The sequence below is a fragment of the Urocitellus parryii genome, chromosome 8 (assembly GCF_045843805.1).
Source record: "Urocitellus parryii isolate mUroPar1 chromosome 8, mUroPar1.hap1, whole genome shotgun sequence".
NCBI lineage: Eukaryota > Metazoa > Chordata > Mammalia > Rodentia > Sciuridae > Urocitellus > Urocitellus parryii.
Window position 1 is genome coordinate 118,852,030 of NC_135538.1, and position 17,098 is coordinate 118,869,127.

General features: G+C 42.4%; 1 protein-coding gene across 1 annotated transcript; it reads left to right on the plus strand.

Moving 5' to 3' along the window:
- Positions 1–276: 276 nt before the first annotated feature.
- Neu1 (neuraminidase 1) lies at positions 277–4,762 on the plus strand. Its single transcript, XM_026415360.2, has 6 exons — positions 277–500; positions 927–1,119; positions 1,814–2,076; positions 2,630–2,812; positions 2,994–3,216; positions 3,319–4,762. The coding sequence occupies exons 1-6, from the start codon at positions 339–341 to the stop codon at positions 3,543–3,545; spliced, it is 1,251 nt and encodes a 416-aa protein (XP_026271145.1). The 5' UTR covers positions 277–338; the 3' UTR covers positions 3,546–4,762.
- The last annotated feature ends 12,336 nt before the right edge of the window (positions 4,763–17,098 follow it).

Below are 17,098 nucleotides of genomic sequence, written 5' to 3' on the forward strand. Positions count from 1 at the left end.
TAGGCCCCATCCCTGTTACACCTCCCTAAACTTCAGCCAATCACAAGGTTGATACCGTGTGGGTCCGCCTTCCTCACGAGGGCCAAAAGAACTTCCCATCCGGGTCACGCGCTAACGCCCTTCATAGCGGACCAATCGGAAGGGCAAGTTCCAAGGCGCGCGGCTTGACAGAGGGGTCAGAGTGCCTGAGGACCAATTAGAATCATGGAAACGCCGCGGGGCCGCTCGGTGTGGGGCGGGTTTGGAGGAGAGGTCTGAATGTTTAAAGAGCCGGGGTCAGCTGACAGACTCGAGCCGGGGCTGATTTGTGACTAGGGTCTCCGCTGCTGTGGAGAGAGATGACAAGGGAACAACCGGACACAGAGATCCGGGGCAGACCCGGGAGACCGCGTATGCCGGGCTCCAGAGAAGGATGTGGGTTTCGGCTGTTTGCCGGGTTCTTCCAGCTGCTGTTGTCCCTGACAGTATTGGAGGCTGGGGCTAAGAATGACTTCAGTCTGGTGAGTCGCTGCTTTCCGTAGCTCCGGCCTCGACACGCGCAGGTGATCCCTACCCCATGTCCACCGGGAGGCGGTTTGCTGAGCCGCTTCTTCGCGGCGGGACTTTTCCCCCTTTCCTAGACCTTGTTCTCTCAATCCGCTTCCAGACTCTTGTCCTCTCTGGGTCTCTGTCCTCCTCATTCGAGCCTCTTCCCTTTTGGGAGTCTCCATCCTTACCTAAGGGTTCCTTCTCCACTTCCCTGTTCCGAACCATCAGCTTCACTCCAAACTCTCCTTCGGGTTACCCTTTCTTGTTCTGGTCCCCCACCCCTTTTCAGGATCCCCAATACTCTCCCTCTATTCGGAACCTGAGTTGAACCTGCCACCCACCTGTCCTAAAACCACAAGTTAAGCTTGTCTCTTTTGCCTCTTCCTCCTCCCTTGCAGGTACAACCAATAGTGACAATGGAACAGCTGTTATGGGTGAGTGGGAGGCAGATCGGCTCAGTGGACACCTTCCGCATTCCGCTCATCACAGCCACTCCTCAGGGGACTCTTCTCGCTTTTGCTGAGGCCAGAAAAAAGTCTGCATCTGATGAGGGGGCCAAGTTCATTGCTCTGCGAAGGTCCACGGACCAGGGTATAAAGATGTCTGAGTCCAAAGAGCTGGTGCTATGTTGGGTGGATTGAAAGGATCTTTTCATCCCAAGACCCCTGAGGATAGGGGAACTTGGAGGGATGAGGTCGGAGTTCCTCAGGGATGGGGGAAACCTAAGGAGGAAAAGTGCCCATAGCAGTAATTTGGGTGTTGGGATCAACAAGGAGTTGAACATTTGTCCAGTGTGAACATTTGTTTGAGCACTGGCTGTATACCAGGCATTAGTCTAGGTTCTGTGAATATAGCCATGAACAAAACCAACCTAAAATCCCTATCTTCGTAGGACTTACGTTCTATTGGCAAGAGATAGGCAATAAATAATAATTAAATAAATTTGTTTCTTATGTGGGGAAAGGTGATCAAAGCAATGGAGAAAAAAATGGGGCAAAGGCATGGTGATGAAGCCAGGCTTAGTGGTGCACCCCTGTAAACCAGTCTACTCTGGATGCTGAGGCAGGAGTTTGCAATTTTGAGGCCAGCCTGGACAACTTAGCAACACTCAGTCTCAAAATAAAAAATAAAAAGGACTGGGGATGTGGCTCAGTGGTAGAGTACCCTTGGGTTAAATCCCAGCACACCCCCACCCCCCAACACACACACACACACACGAATGATAGAAAAGGTATGTCCAGAGCACTCACTCTGCATTTCTTCCTTTTTTTTTTTTTTTTAATAGGTAGCACATGGTCTTCCACAAAATTCATTATGGATGATGGGGAGACAGCTGATGGGCTGAACCTGGGGGCAGTGGTGAGCGATGTTGAGACAGGAGTAGTGTTTCTTTTCTACACTCTCTGTGCTCACAAGGTCCATTGTCAGGTGGCCTCCACCATGTTGATATGGAGCAAGGATGATGGCATTTCCTGGAGCCCACCCCGGAATCTCTCCCTGGATATTGGCACTGAAATGTTTGCCCCTGGACCAGGCTCTGGCATTCAGGTCTCCATCCTGGGATATGGGTGGAGGGGGCTGCCTATTGGAGAGTCTAGCTGATGACCCCAAGTGGACTTTTTCCCAAAGGGAATACCCTGTGAAATCAGATTTTTTGTCTCAGATGGGATTCTTAGGTGACAAGGTCATCCTGGGAAGAACACCCTGCCCAGGGAAGGCGGGACTTTACCTCTGGCTTCCCACTTGGAGAATAGGACTGTCCTAGTCTATGTGATACCTTTATGCAAAAGAGAAAAGGATTCCCTTCCTTATGGCAGACTTAAGTCTGTGTTAGTTCACAGCTTGGTGAATGAGCTCATTTTGGGTTTAAGCTTCCATAGCAGGGGCCCCAGTATGCACAACATATCCAGCAGTAGACCTGATGACCCAAGAAGAACTTCTCAGTTCCGTTAATCTATGCTTGTGGAATTCTGGAACTGTCAGTGAAGGACATACTGAAGGGACAAGCATGTCCTCACACCGTGAGGTAGTGAACTCCTATCCATGCCTCTGAGCCCCTGCAGAGTCCCCCTTTGTAGACACCCAGTTCTGCTTCCCACAGAAACAGCGTGAGCCTCGGAAGGGCCGGCTTATCGTGTGTGGCCATGGCACACTGGAGCGAGATGGTGTCTTCTGTCTGCTTAGTGATGACCACGGCGCTTCCTGGCGCTACGGGAGTGGGGTCAGCGGCATCCCCTATGGCCAGCCCAAGCGGGAAAATGATTTCAACCCTGATGAATGCCAGGTCAGGAGTCCATGGGAAGTTCCCCATCATTCAATCTGCCCTATCCTCCAGAGCACCATTCCCTCCACAGAGCCAAGACTGCCTGCCCAACTCTGCCACCTGAACTTACTCCCTTCAGAAACAAAGGCATTTGCCCTGCCCCCTCCCCTGGTCCTTCTGAGGCCCTGTTCTCTCCTCTTAGCCCTATGAGCTCCCAGATGGTTCAGTCATCATTAATGCCCGGAACCAGAACAACTACCACTGCCATTGCCGGATTGTCCTCCGCAGCTATGATGCCTGTGATACACTAAGGCCACGGGATGTGACCTTTGACCCTGAACTGGTGGACCCTGTGGTAGCTGCAGGAGCAATAGCTACCAACTCTGGCATTATCTTCTTCTCTAATCCAGCCCATCCAGAGTTCCGTGAGTACCTGAGGGTGGGCACAGCAGGGGGAGCACCTGCATTTAGATAAGGCCTGCAGAGCAGAGACCCTCCTCCCCCTGACTCTTTGTCACTCTCCCCAGGAGTGAACCTGACCCTGCGCTGGAGCTTCAGCAATGGTACTTCATGGCAGAAAAAGACTGTCCAGCTATGGCCAGGGCCCAGTGGCTACTCATCTTTGGCGGCCCTGGAGAGCAGTGCTGATGGAGAGGAGCAGGCCCCCCAGCTCTATGTCCTGTATGAGAAAGGCCTGAATCACTACACAGAGAGCATCTCCATGGCCAAAGTCAGTGTCTATGGGACACTCTGAGCTGTGCTCTACCCCAGGGGTAGAAGGTCCTAACTCTGCCTGCAGAACTATGGATCTAAGAGAGTCTGCTGGGAGTACCTAAAAGACAGTTCCATCTTCCTTTGGGTTCTAGCCTTTTTTACAAAATCAAATTCTTTTTGACAGGGAAATCACTCCATTAGGACTAAAAGCCCAGCTTCCTCTCCCACACAGGAAGTTCTGCCCTTACCTGGGGGCACTTCTTTTATATATGGATGGGTATGGAGTCCCCTTACCCTTTCTGCCCTTCCAGGATAGTGACTGGTTCTTTTTGTGGGCAGGGCTGGGTTGGCCCATAGATTTGAACAAATGTGAACTCAGGGAACTAGGAGAAGGCTGAGCTTTCTTTTAGGGGTTGGGATAAAGAGGATTATGAAAGTCCCTAGAGGGCAAGATACTTGGTTTCAGGGTAAGGAACCAGGTGTACCCCACCCTTTGACTATTTATGAATGAAAATCTTTGTAACTTAACATTTTTAATGAAAGAAAATGAACATTTGTAGAGTGTCTGGTTTCTGTCAGTGCACATCCCCATGTACAATTATGAGACTGGGAAAGTATTTTGGGGAGGGAGCTAGTGTGCTTATTGCTTGGAAAAACCTGAATTTGGCAAATCAAACCTTCCTTTCCCTCTGACATTCCCTCTCATCATAGAAAACAGGTCCATCTTAATAGGTGCAATGAGGAGTAGGAGAGAGAACTCCATAAGATATTTTGAAACCTGCTCTGTTTCGTATTCCTAAGATGAGGTGGAATACTTTTCTCCATGAAATAGGGAGCAGGTCTATAAAATCAGATGGGAAGACTGTTCCAGGCCAGCATGATGAGAAGTAAGTACTTCCTTAACAAATTATTCGACAAAATCACACCTTTATTCTGAGGCAGATACTACAGAAAGAACAGAGCAGCCTTCTGGTGAATGGTAGAGCCTCAGTTTTACTCTATGAGGAATGAAAATACAACACCTCAATGGGATGTTAAGAGTGTTCAGAGGGGGCTGGGAGTGTAGTCAGTGGAAGACCAAACCCAGGGTTTAATTCCCAGCACCATAAATAATATTAATAATTTAAGGGGCTGGGGATGTGGCTCAAGCGGTAGCACGCTCGCCTGGCATGCGTGAGGCCTGGGTTCGATCCTCAGCACCACATACAAACAAAGATGTTGTGTCCGCCAAAAACTAAAAAATAAATGAATAAATATTTAAAAAAAATAATAATAATAATTTAAAACAATATTAAGAGGCTGAGAACTTAGTTCAGTGGCAGAGTTGAATCTCTAGCTCTGCAAATAATAATATTAACTACTATTAAGATTTTTTTTTAATTCATAAACATTTTTAAAACAAAAGTGGAGGACAGGGGATGGAGTGGGAATAGTTCCCATGTCACAAAACTTTAAGACAAGTTCTTACTACGTTACCCAGTCATGTCTTAAACTCTTAGGATTAGGTGATCCTCCTGCGTCAGCCTCCTGAGTAGCTATGTTTATGGGCATATGCCACCATGCCTGGCCAGCGTCTAGCTTTAACAGTTATCAAGATGTTGCCACATTTGCTTCTGTGTTTCTGCTTCTTATGTTCCTATTTTCTTTTCCTTTGCTGAATATTTTAAAACAAAGCCTAGACTTCATGACATTCACCCCTACATTACTAGGTATTCATTTCATTCTTTGAAAATGAAAATTTTACTGCATAATCATAATGCCATTTCACACCCCAAAATTAACAATAACTCTGGTATTGTCTAATACCCAGAAAATATTTAAATCTCATCAAATGTCTCAAAATATGGGTTTTTTTTGGGGGGGGGTGGGTACAGGGGATTGAACTCAGGGACACTTGACCACTGAGGCACATCCCCAGCCCTATTTTATATTTTATTTAGAGACAGGGTTTCACTGAGTTGCTTAGTGCCTCACTATTGCTGAGGTTGGCTTTGAATCCTCCTGCCTCATCCTCCTGAGCCACTGGGATTACAGGTGTGAGACACTGTGCCTAGCTGGATATTATATTTTGATGTCAAATCTTAAGTCTCTTTTAATCTACAGCAGTCTTCTTCCTCTCCTCTTTTTTCCTTATTAATTTCTTTTAAATGCCATTTAGACATACAGTTATTTCTCCTATAGAAAAATCCATTCTCAGGGCTGGGGATGTGGCTCAAGCGGTAGCGCACTCGCCTGGCATGCTTGCGGCCTGGGTTTGATCCTCAACACCACATACAAACAACAACATTGTGTCCGCCGAGAACTAAAAAAATAATAATAATAAATATTGAAAGATTCTCTCTCTCTCACTGTCTCTCTCTCTCACTCTTTCTTTAAAAAAAAAAATCCATTCTCTGGATTTGTGGGGGGTTTTGTTTGTTTTGTTTAGTTTTGTTATTTATTTATTTAATTATATATAGTTGTAGATGACAGCATGCCTTTATTTTATTTGTTTATTTTAATGTGGTTCTGAGGATCAAACCCAGTACCTCACATGTGTGAGACAAGTGCTCTGCCACTGAGCTACAGCCCCAGAACCCCCAGCCTTTTTTTTTTTTTTTTAATATTTTATTTAGAGACAGGGTCTCAATGAGTTGCTTAGGACCTCACTAAATTGCTGAGGCTGGCTTTGAACTCAAGTTCCTCCTGCCTTAGCCTCCCAAATTCTGGGATTACAGGCATGTGCCACTGCACCTGGCTAATTTGTCTTTTTTACTTCTTCCACTGCCCTCTGTATTTCCAATTATTAAACCTTCAAAGATTTGGTTGGATTCAGATTCTATTTTAGAGGAGCAAGATGACTTTCCGAGTACTGTGTGCTTCCTACTGTACCCCATGGGACATTCACTCTCTGTTTGTCCCTCTCTGAATAAACTGAGATGGAACAGTGGATTCGGATGTCCATTGCCTGATCCCCTCCCTTGTAAGTTTCCACCATCAACGTTCTAACTATCAGTTTCATCCACAGATGAGTGTTGCCTAATTCAGTTATTTCAAAAGGAGTTGCAAAATGGTGATTTTAAAATTCTGTTGTTTCTTCCTCATTTATTAGCTGAATTTTCAGCAAAAAAAGGAGCTTTCTCTCATCAAATGCATTGGTTCCTATAATACAGTTTGTATAGGAAAGGCAGGATACATGCAAAAGTTTACCCTTAAATTACCATTCTCAAGGTAAAGTGATGTAATACATTGACTTGTTCGGTAAACCACAGTTACCCAACAGGACACACACACACACACACAGGCCTATCTATGGGCCTGTAAGAAGTAGGGAGAGAATCTGAGGGAATATGAATGGGAGATCAACATACCTAAGATGGAGTACCATAGATGTTTAATACCACTAAAAGTGGTATTTTTTAAAAAACTACTTTTAATTTGAAACAGGGTCTCACTAAGTTGCTGAGGCTCAAACTTGTGATTTTCCTGTCTCAGCTTCTGGAGTCACTGAGATTACAAGTGTGTGCCACTGAGACCAGCTGATATGTTTTTTAAAAATACATTTCTTGTGGGCATGGTGGCAAATGCTTATAATCTCAGCCACTTAGGAAGCTGAAGCAGGAGGATTGTGAGTTCAAAGCCAGCCTCAGCAAAAGTGAGGCGCTAAGCAATTCAGTGAGACCTTGTCTCTAAATCAAATACAAAACAGGGCTGGGGGGCTGGGGATGTGGCTCAAGCGGTGGCGCCCTCGCCTGGCATTCGTGCGGCCTGGGTTGAATCCTCAGCACCACATACAAACAATGATGTTGTGTCCGCCAAAAAACTAAAAGGTAAATATTAAAAATTCTGTCTGTCTGTCTCTCTCTCTCTCACCTCTCTCTTTGAAAAAAAAAAAAAAAAAAAAACAGGGCTGGGGATGTGGCTTAGTGATCAAATGCTCCGAGTTCAATCCCTGGTACAAAAACAAATATATATATATATATATATATATATATATATATATATATATATATATATTTCTTGTACCAACTACTTGTGAGGCTGAGGCAAGAGGATTGAGACTTACTTCAGGGACAGCCTGGGCAACATTACATGACCCATTACAAACAATAGAAACCCATGCCTTTTTTTTTTTTCTCCCCTTAAAACTTTTCTTTCTTTCTTTCTTTCTTTCTTTCTTTCTTTCTTCCTTTCTTTCTTTTTCTTTCTTTCTTTCTTTCTTATTTTAATTGTTGATAGACCTTTATTTATTTATTTGTGGTGCTAAGAATTGAACCCAGTGCCTTACACGTGCCAGGCAAGCACGCTGCTGCTGAGCCACAATTCCAGCCCCGCCCTTTTTTAATATTTATTTTTTAGTTGTAGTTGGACTCAATATCTTTATTTATTTATTTTTATGTGGTGCTGAGGATCAAACCCAGGGCCTTGCATGCTAGGCGAGCGCTCTACTGCTGAGCTACAACCCCAGCCCGAAACCCATTTCTAATGCAAGGCTTAGCTGGTAGAAAAATAAGGGAAATTCTCAAAAACAATAAATAATAGAATCCAGAAAATCAGGTAAGCCCCAGGGCAGCCGGTGGCATTTGCTCTGTGGCATCAGACAAGCTGAGACGCCTATGATGGGGAACAGACATGAGCAATGGAAACATGAGGTTACAGGGAAAATTTCATAAAATGGACCAATTGGGCTGACCCTCACATGCTTTCTCTTTTAAAAAGCAATTTACCAATTTGGATGTGGTGGTGCATGTCTATAATCCCAGTAGCTCACAAAGTTGAGGTCAGCCCAACTATTTAGTGAGGCCCCAAAATCTTGAATGACATCCTGTCTTAAAAAATAAAAAGAGGTGGGATGTAGCTCAGTGGTAAAGTGCCTCTGTGTTAAATCCCCAGTACTGTTATAGTTAAATCTTTGTCCCAGGGTTTCATAAACTGACTTCCAAACCACTCACATATAATTGAATCAAGCCTTTATTGAAGCACACCAGTGTCAACTGACCAGAACATAAAGCTGTTCCCCTGATCAGCCCCGAACAATTGCAAGGGTGATCCTTATAAGCCTGAAAACCGCAAAAGGGATGTTCAGGGGTCTAGCCAATGCAAGCAAGCCAGGTTACAGAAGCAGGAGAGTGCAGTCAAGCAGCGGGAAGCCTAACCAATCACAGTTAGCCAAATCACCCCAGTTACAGAAACAGAGTCCTGTTACCCTAGTTACAGAAACAATGCCCCATTAGGTAGTTCCATGTTCTTAAAGGTTTATATAACAAAAGGAAAAGAACATCTTGCCCCGGTCATGACACTTGTACTTGGCATGGTTGTTTTACAGAATGGAGTCACAAAACAAAATGGAGACACATTTGCTTTTACTATCAATACCAAAAAAAAAAAAAAAATTACCTGCAGCCATATCTGACTTATGTTGACAAGATAGATTACATTCCTCAATAAACTACCTATGTCTGAAGGAGAAATGTAGGCCCCAAGTTCCAATAAGAAAAACAAAAGTTACCCTAAAGGGGTAGACCAGATTCCATAGACCAAATTCCAGAACTTGGGGAGAGGCGGGTAATTCCCCCTAACCATAAAATCCATAAGAACAGGTTTCACTTTGTCAGCATGGGCCAAAGTGACCTAGAGTTGTCATGGCAGTGGGGACTTGAGAGACTGATGTCATCCTGATGTCAGTGAAAAGTCAAGAAGTGGGGCTGGGGTTGTAGCTCAGTGGTAGAGCACTTGCCTCTCAAGCATGAGGTACTGGGTTTGATCCTCAGCACCACATAAAAAATAAATAAATAAATCAAAAGAAAGATATTGTGTCCATCTACAACTAAAAATTAAAATAAAATAAAAATTCAAGTGGAACTGGGTGGGACTCTCTAGAAACTTTCCTGGTGCCCCCAGTAAAAGGGAAGGTCAGGAGAGGCATGCCATCCTTCCTCTCTTTGAGATGACCCACTCTCTTCCTTGAGAGTGTCCCCCTTTCCCCTTTCCAGTCCCTTCTGATAAACTTATGCCTGTTACTCTGAATGATGTCTGAAATCTTTCTGGCATACTTACAATAATCCGGATTCAAAGAGGGGCCTTTGTACTGCCTCAGTTTCACAGAATGCCCAGCTCTGAGGCTGCTAGGTCAGAGTTCCAGTAGATCACATTTGCAGTCATGTCACAGAGCCAGGGGCCTGAGATAAGTTTGAAGATAAAGATAATGGACCCCTTTTACCCCTAAGAAAGCAGGACTGAGAGAGAAGCCTGCCTCATGTGCAGAATTTAAGAGGATAACAAAAATTCAGGAACCTATATAAATAATGTTTTAATGCAATATTTCTAAAACTGTAATGGGCAAACTACGGCTAAGCAACTCAGTGAGACCCTGTCTCTAAATTAAATACAAAGTAAGGCTGGGAATGTGGCTCAATGGTTGAGTGCCGCTGAATTTAATCCCTGGTTAAAAAAAAAAAAAAAGGAATTTCAGGACAAGTCAAAAGAGGCACAGAGGAACATGCAGATGGTTATTTAGGAAATAAGGAGATTTATTCAGGAGAGCAAGCAATAGAACAGGAAACACAGTCAAAGGGAGAGGGAGTGTGCATGTTCCAGAGAGAGAAGTATTTTGGGGATCTCAGGCTCCTGCTTTTAAAGGAAACTTTGTAAATGCTGAGCATGAGAGGTATGTGGGGCGGCATCAGTTTAATGAGCTCACTCTTTTTGGTCATGGAGCACAAAACGGGTCTCAGTGGTTTGATTCTTTTCAGTCTTCAAGATGATGCTATCTGCTTAATAACACTTGGATTGGACCCAGATAACAATCTCTCTAAAGGCCTGGAGGAAAACAGTCCTGTGGAGTGAAGATGAGAATGTCCATGTGCCGCAGTCTGGCTGGGCACAAAATCACGAGCCACTCAAGCAGGAACAAACTTTATTTCTGAAATTCCAGCCAATGCCACGCACGCTCTGGGGAAATATGCCAAACCACACACGAGGCGTTCTCCTGGGCCACACTACTCCAATAGGAAATCCCTCCTCCGGAATTCCCTCCTACCGCACTTCCCCAACCAATGGGAACTCTCCGGGAGTCCTGCTAGAGCTCTAAAGTAGCAGGCCCAGGCGGACAGCAGGGGTCTAATATTCAATTGAATGCAGATCTTAACATAATCATATCATCTCAATGGCTTGCTGGCATCACCTTTCAACCAAAAATGCCATGCATCATTCCTACTTGGCTATGGCTCTCAGCATCCATGGACTTTTTAGATTTAAAGTTACAGTCCTTTCCTTCCCTGTCTCCTGTCTGCCTACCATTTCTTCTATTTTACCTCATTGCCACCCACTTCCACTTTGAACTCTTATTTTTTTAATAATTTGGTTTTAATTATTTACTTACTTTTTTCTTTTTAATGTGGTTCTGAGGATTGAACCCAGTGCTTCATGTGCGCAAGGCAAGCACTCTACCACTGAGCCACAATCCCAGCCCCTAATCTCTTAATTCTTAATGGTGGATGAGGATCAAAGATCCACATTCCAGAACTGCTTCAAGATGACAGGGGTGGGCTGGGGTTGTGACTCAGTGGTAGAGCACTTGCCTAGCATGTGTGAGGCACTGGGTTCAATCCTCAGAACCACATTTTAAAAAAAAAAAAGCAAATAAAATAAAGGTATTGTGTCCATTAACAGGGAAGGTTGGCCCTGCCTAGCCAGGGATTAAAGGCCTCCACCTGACTCATCTAAAGGAGTAATAGGAAGGGCGGATTCAATTGTTGAGATGGGTTGGAATCCTTGCACTGCCATCATCTTAATATGTAAGTGTTGTAATCTGGAAGACACAAATTTTATCAGAAGATTAAGAAAGCATCTAGGGGCATTAACTCTTGGATATGCATTGCTTATACGCAATTCCAGTGGCTTGGGAGGCTGAGACAGAAGGATAGAGAGTTCAAAGCCAGCCTCAGCAACTGTGAGGCACTAAGCAACTCAGCAAGACCCTGTCTTTACACAAAATACAAAAAAGGCCGGGGATATGGCTCAGTAGTTAACTGCCCCTGAGTTCAATCCCTGGTACAAAAAAAAAAAAAAAGAACTTAAACATGATCATTCTCCCTTTTGAATAGGACCTATAGATCCTCCAGACATACAAATATCGACTATAGACCTTGTTAAGTTCCTGATCCTGTAAATTCTTAAGAGGAATAGGTTTAATTTTAGACATATGAGTCCATGTAATATGTCCTTATAATTTAATAGCAGTGAGTGCATTTAAAATAACTTGCTTAGCAGTGCTCCATTTTGGAAGGAGCTGATTAAAGAGAAGTCCATTTTTTAAGTTTTAAGTAGGACATTATCACCAGATTGAACTTTTGTTGTATGAGCTGGTTTATCAGGAGCCAAAAGGACCTTGTTACCATATTGATTTTTTGGCCTTAGGGATCCTGTCAACACCAATTACAAGTTTGATTAGAAAGACGTCCAAGAGGTTCCGACAAGGCAGAAAAGAAAGTTCCTGTGTCCAAAACAAGTTAACATCCTTGCCAGCTCAAGAATTACCCAAGGCTGGCCAGGTGTGGTGACATATGCCTGTAATCCCAGCAATCCCAGCAGCTTGGGAGACTGAGGCAGGAGGATCACAAGTTCAGAGCCAACCTCAGCAAAAGCAAGATGCTGAGCAACTCAGTGAGACCCTGTCTCTAAATCAAATATAAAACAGGGCTGGGGATGTGGCTCAGTGGTCAAATGCCCCTGAGTTCAATCCCTAGTACCCCGTCCCCCCCACCAAAAAAAAAAAAATTACCCAAGATTCTTCTGAGGTGATAAATAGTTGATCAAATAAATAGGGCTTTGAGAAACTTCAAGGATTTTAAATCTTTCAGGGCAGCCATAATAGGAGCAGACAGCCCATCATGTCTCCAATGGTTTCCTTTTATGCAGAGAGACCATAACCTAGGTGTGGGTGAACTCTGTTTGGGACAGGACTTGATCCTGTCCATGCTCAGGTTCTCTGAAATGATATCTGCCTCAAGATCTTGAGTTTTTCCCCCTTTTTCTTTTGGAGCCTTTGGGAATCTCTGAAGGGGCAGATGCCTGTTGCCCAATGCTAAGGCAAATATCTGGGATTGTTCTCAAGCCTGAATTTTTACCTCTTTTGGGTCTTCATGTTTTTCCAATCTAATTTTTTAAAAATTGTTTGGTATTAGGGATTGAACCCAGGGGCATTTTATCACTGGCTACATCCCCAGCCCTTTTCATTATTTAATTTTTGAGACAGGGTCTTACTAAGTCATTAGGGCCTTGCTAAATTGTTGAGGCTGGCCTTGAACTTGAACTCCTGCCTTAACATCCTGAGGCTATTGGGATTATAGGCATGGACCACCACATCTGGCCCTCAGCCCTTTTTTATTTTTTTAGTTGTCAATGGATCTTTTAAATTTATTTTTCTGCAGTGCTGAGAATCGAATCTAGTGCCCCGTACATGCTAGGCAAGTGCTGTACCACTGAACTATGACCCCAGCCCTAACGGTTTTTTATTTTTAATTTTGAGACTGGGTTTCACTAAATTGCTGAGGGTCTCACTAAAATTGATGATGGTGGCCTCAAACATGCAATCTTCCTGCCTCTGCCTCCTGAGCTGCTGGGATTACAAGTGTGCATCTAGCTCTACTCTCTAATTTATACTGAGGTCTTGCCATATTATGGAGAAAAGCCGAGTTCTTTTTCTTCAAATCCTTTCCTTAAAATAATTCCAGTTTCTTAATATGCACCCAAAGACTGAGTTCGGAGGGATAGAATTGAATTATACATAATCTTGAAAAAAACACAATTTAAAGCTTCCCCTTTAATCTTTCTGAAAAGAAAGAAAAAATAGGTTACTTTTTAAAAATTCTTACTGGATACTCCATGAGTCCCTAAACCTGGATTTAGATATTGCCATATCAGAATACTTATGTTATGGTTTTCAGGATATTTATATATTAGCATACTAAACTTGGATTAGGCAGCATTGGCCACACATTGCCATCTACATGAGAGGTTCCCTAACTCCTGAGGCAGTCTACTCTTAGCAGGCTCATTCCTTGACAAATTAACAGTAGTTGAAGCATCCTCCCAGCCTCTGATAAGGAGAGGTATTCTTGCTTCTAGGGATCCCTGAAGCCTTTCAGTCTTTTTTTTTTTTTTTTTTTTTCCTTCTGAGGGTTCCTCACATAGATAAACTCACTCTTTTTTTTTTAATATATATAAATTTTTAGTTGTAGATGGACACCATACCTTTATTTTCTTGTTTTTATTTTATTTTTTTTATGGTGCCAGGGATCGAATCCAGTGCCTCATGTATTCGAGGCAAGTACTCTACCACTGAGCCACAACCCTTGCCCAAGAGGCCCACTCTTATCACATACCCAAAAGGCAAGGAAAGACAAACAGAGTTTGGGTCCTTTAACCCTTTATGAAAATAATATCTGTGAAATCTTAAATAATCTATATTTGCTTGAGAATTTATTTATTTACTTTTTTTGATACCAGGGATTGAACCCAGGATGCTTAACCACTGAACCACATCCCTAGTCCTTTTTATATTTTATTTTGAGACAGAGTCTTGTTAAATTCATAAGACTGGCTTTGAACTCACCATCCTCCCGCCTCAGCCTCCTGAGTCAGTGGAATTACAGGTCTGTGCCACCATGCCTGGTTCTTTCTGGTTCTTTTCTTTCTTTTTAATAGTGAGAATACAATGGCCTTCCTTATGGAGAGTTTTTAGGAGGACTTGGGTTGTTTGTTTGTTTGTTTGTTTTTAATAGGACAATGTTAAGGAAAACCCAGTGGAAGATTTACTTAAGGCTGATGTATTATCCCATGATCAGTAAAGACAAACTCTATAAATTGGACAACTATCTTTTGTTTTATTTTTAATACTGGGGAATGAACCCAGTGACACTTTACCACCGAATTACATCTCCAGCCTTTTTTTTTTTTTTTTTTAGACAAGGTCTTCCTAAATTGCTTAAGGCCTTTTTAAATTACTAAGGCTGAGAGCTGGGGTTGTGGCTTACTGGTAAAGCAACTCGCCTGACAGGTGCAGGATGCTGGGTTTGATCCTGAGCACCACAAAAAATAAAATAAATAAATATTGAGTCCAACTACAATTAAAAAAATATATTAAAAAAAGAATTACTGTGGCTGGTCTCAAATTGACAATCTTCCTCTGAGTTGTTGGGGTTATGGGGTTACAGGTGTGCCCCACTGCTCCTGACCCATCACTATTTATTTATTTGTTTATTTGTTTGTTTGTTTATGGTACTGGGGATTGAACCCAGAGGCACTTTACCCACTGAGCTACATCCCCTCCCCTTTTTATTTTTTATACAGGGTCTTACCAAGTTGCTCAGTGCCTCAATAAATTATTGAGGCTGGCCTTGAATTTAGGATTTTCCTGCCTTAGCCTCCTGAATTGCTGGGATTACAGGTGTCCACCACTGTGCCCAACTCCATCATTAAAAAAATAAAAATAAGACTCTCCCCCCTCCCCCTCTCCTCCTCTTCTCTCTCCTCTCTCCCCCTCTGCTCTCTCTCCCTCTCTCCCTCTCCCCTCTCCCATCTCTCCTCTCTCTCTCCCCTCTCTCTTCTCTCTCTCTCTCTCTCTTTCTCTCTCTCTCTCTCTCTCTCTCTTCTCTCTCTCTTCCCCCTTCTCTTCTGCGACTGCCCGCTATGGTCCTGCTAATAAAAAAAGAAAAAAATTTAAAAATTAAAAAAATAAAAATTCCCCTCTCTGCTCTCTATCCCTACCTCAGAGCCTCTTTTTATGCTCCTCACAAAAATACTCTGGGAAGTATATCCTGGGCTTTTACTCCAATTGTTTTTCCTAGGAAAATATGTCCATTACCCAGGGAGTCCAGGTGCTGACAACCACAAAGCAAAACCCCTTCTTTCCTGAAAGGTAAAAAGGAGAAAGCTCTCACAGTTCTTAATCTTTTTAATCCTTGCTGTGCTTGAATAGACACATCTTGTCCTGTGTGCCACCCTGTGGAATTATATAACCAAATCAAGGATATTACAAACCCCAGCATGCCACCAAAAAGGTAATCTTTCTTAAACACACAAGTAAAGTCTTCTCATTTGCCAAATCATATATTGTTTCCTTTGATTTGCACGTGTTTCTTTCAAGAATGTTTCTACAGGAATTTTGTGGTAGAAAAAGTTAATCTTCTCAGGTTCCAATATGTAAGAAGTGGGGTCAATTATTTGAAGGTTTACCTCCTGTTTACCAAAAGGAGGAAACAAGCAGAATCTGGGATTTTACTAGTTTTTAAGTGAAATGAGAATATATTTTTTTAAATTAATTCAAAAGGAAATTCTCACCCATAACCTGTATAGTTTTTTTATTTTCTTGTCTTTGTAAAAGTCTTTGTGAAGACAATTATTTTTCTTGTTTCATTGTCCCTTGTTGCTGGCGTCTGTCCTAATTGTTCATCTAATTTGGTCCCATGTAGGAGAGGAAGTTATTGATGATGGGGAATCAGCATCAAAAACTCTTTTAACCACATTTGAGCAACAAAGAGATTTAGAAGGAAGTTCTTAGGCCAGGTTTATCTGAAGTCCATTGCTAGTTCTTTTTTTTTTTTTTTTTTTTTTTATCCTATCTGTCCTATAAGTAATGGCTAGTATATCAAAACATTGGATGAGATCATTTTGTTAGGTGTGGTACTTCTACAGAATTTTTAAGAAGCAAGAGTTACAAAGTTTTTTTTGTTTTTGTTTTTTTTTTTTTTTTTTTTGAGAGAGAGAGAGAGAGAGAATTTATTTATTTATTTATTTTAGTTTTTGGCAGACACAACATCTTTGTTTGTATGTGGTGCTGAGGATGGAACCCAGGCCACATGCATACCAGGCGAGGGAGCTACCGCTTGAGCCACATCCCCAGCCCAAGTTACAAAGTTTTGAAAGGAAAACAAAACAAACCCAACAAGCACAAAACAAATTTAGTTTGTGATAATTTTGAATCAAGAAACAATTTATTCACTCATACCAATTTTTACCAGATAATCAATCAAAGGATAACCAATTCTTCTGTAAAATAAGTTTGATTTTTTTCTTTCAGAAAGCTGTATTTAAAAGTACTTTCTATGCGGCTGGGGATGTGGCTCAAGTGGTAGCGCACTCGCCTGGCATGAGTGGGGCCCAGGTTCGATCCTCAGCACCACGTACCAACAAAGATGTTGTGTCGGCCGATAACTAAAAAATAAATATTAAAATTCTCTCTCTCTCTCTCTCTCTCTCTCTCTCTCTCTCTCTCTCTCTCTCTTTAAAAAAATAAAAAAGCTAATCTTATAGTGATAAAATAAAGATTTAAAAAAATAAAAATAAAAGTACTTTCTAGAATCTTTTCCATTAATCTGGTTGCAAATACTTCGAAGAACAATCAAAACTGTGAATGACAAAACACATAAAAGAGCAATGATTAGGATTTTGATGAGAATTTACAAATTGACAAGATAATTTTGTTATTTTCCTTTATACTATCTTTTTTTTTTTTTTGTACTGGGAATTGGCCTCAGAGGTGCTTTACAGTGAGCCACATTCCCAATCCTTTTCATTTTTTATTTTGAGACAGAGTCTCACTAAGCTGCTGAA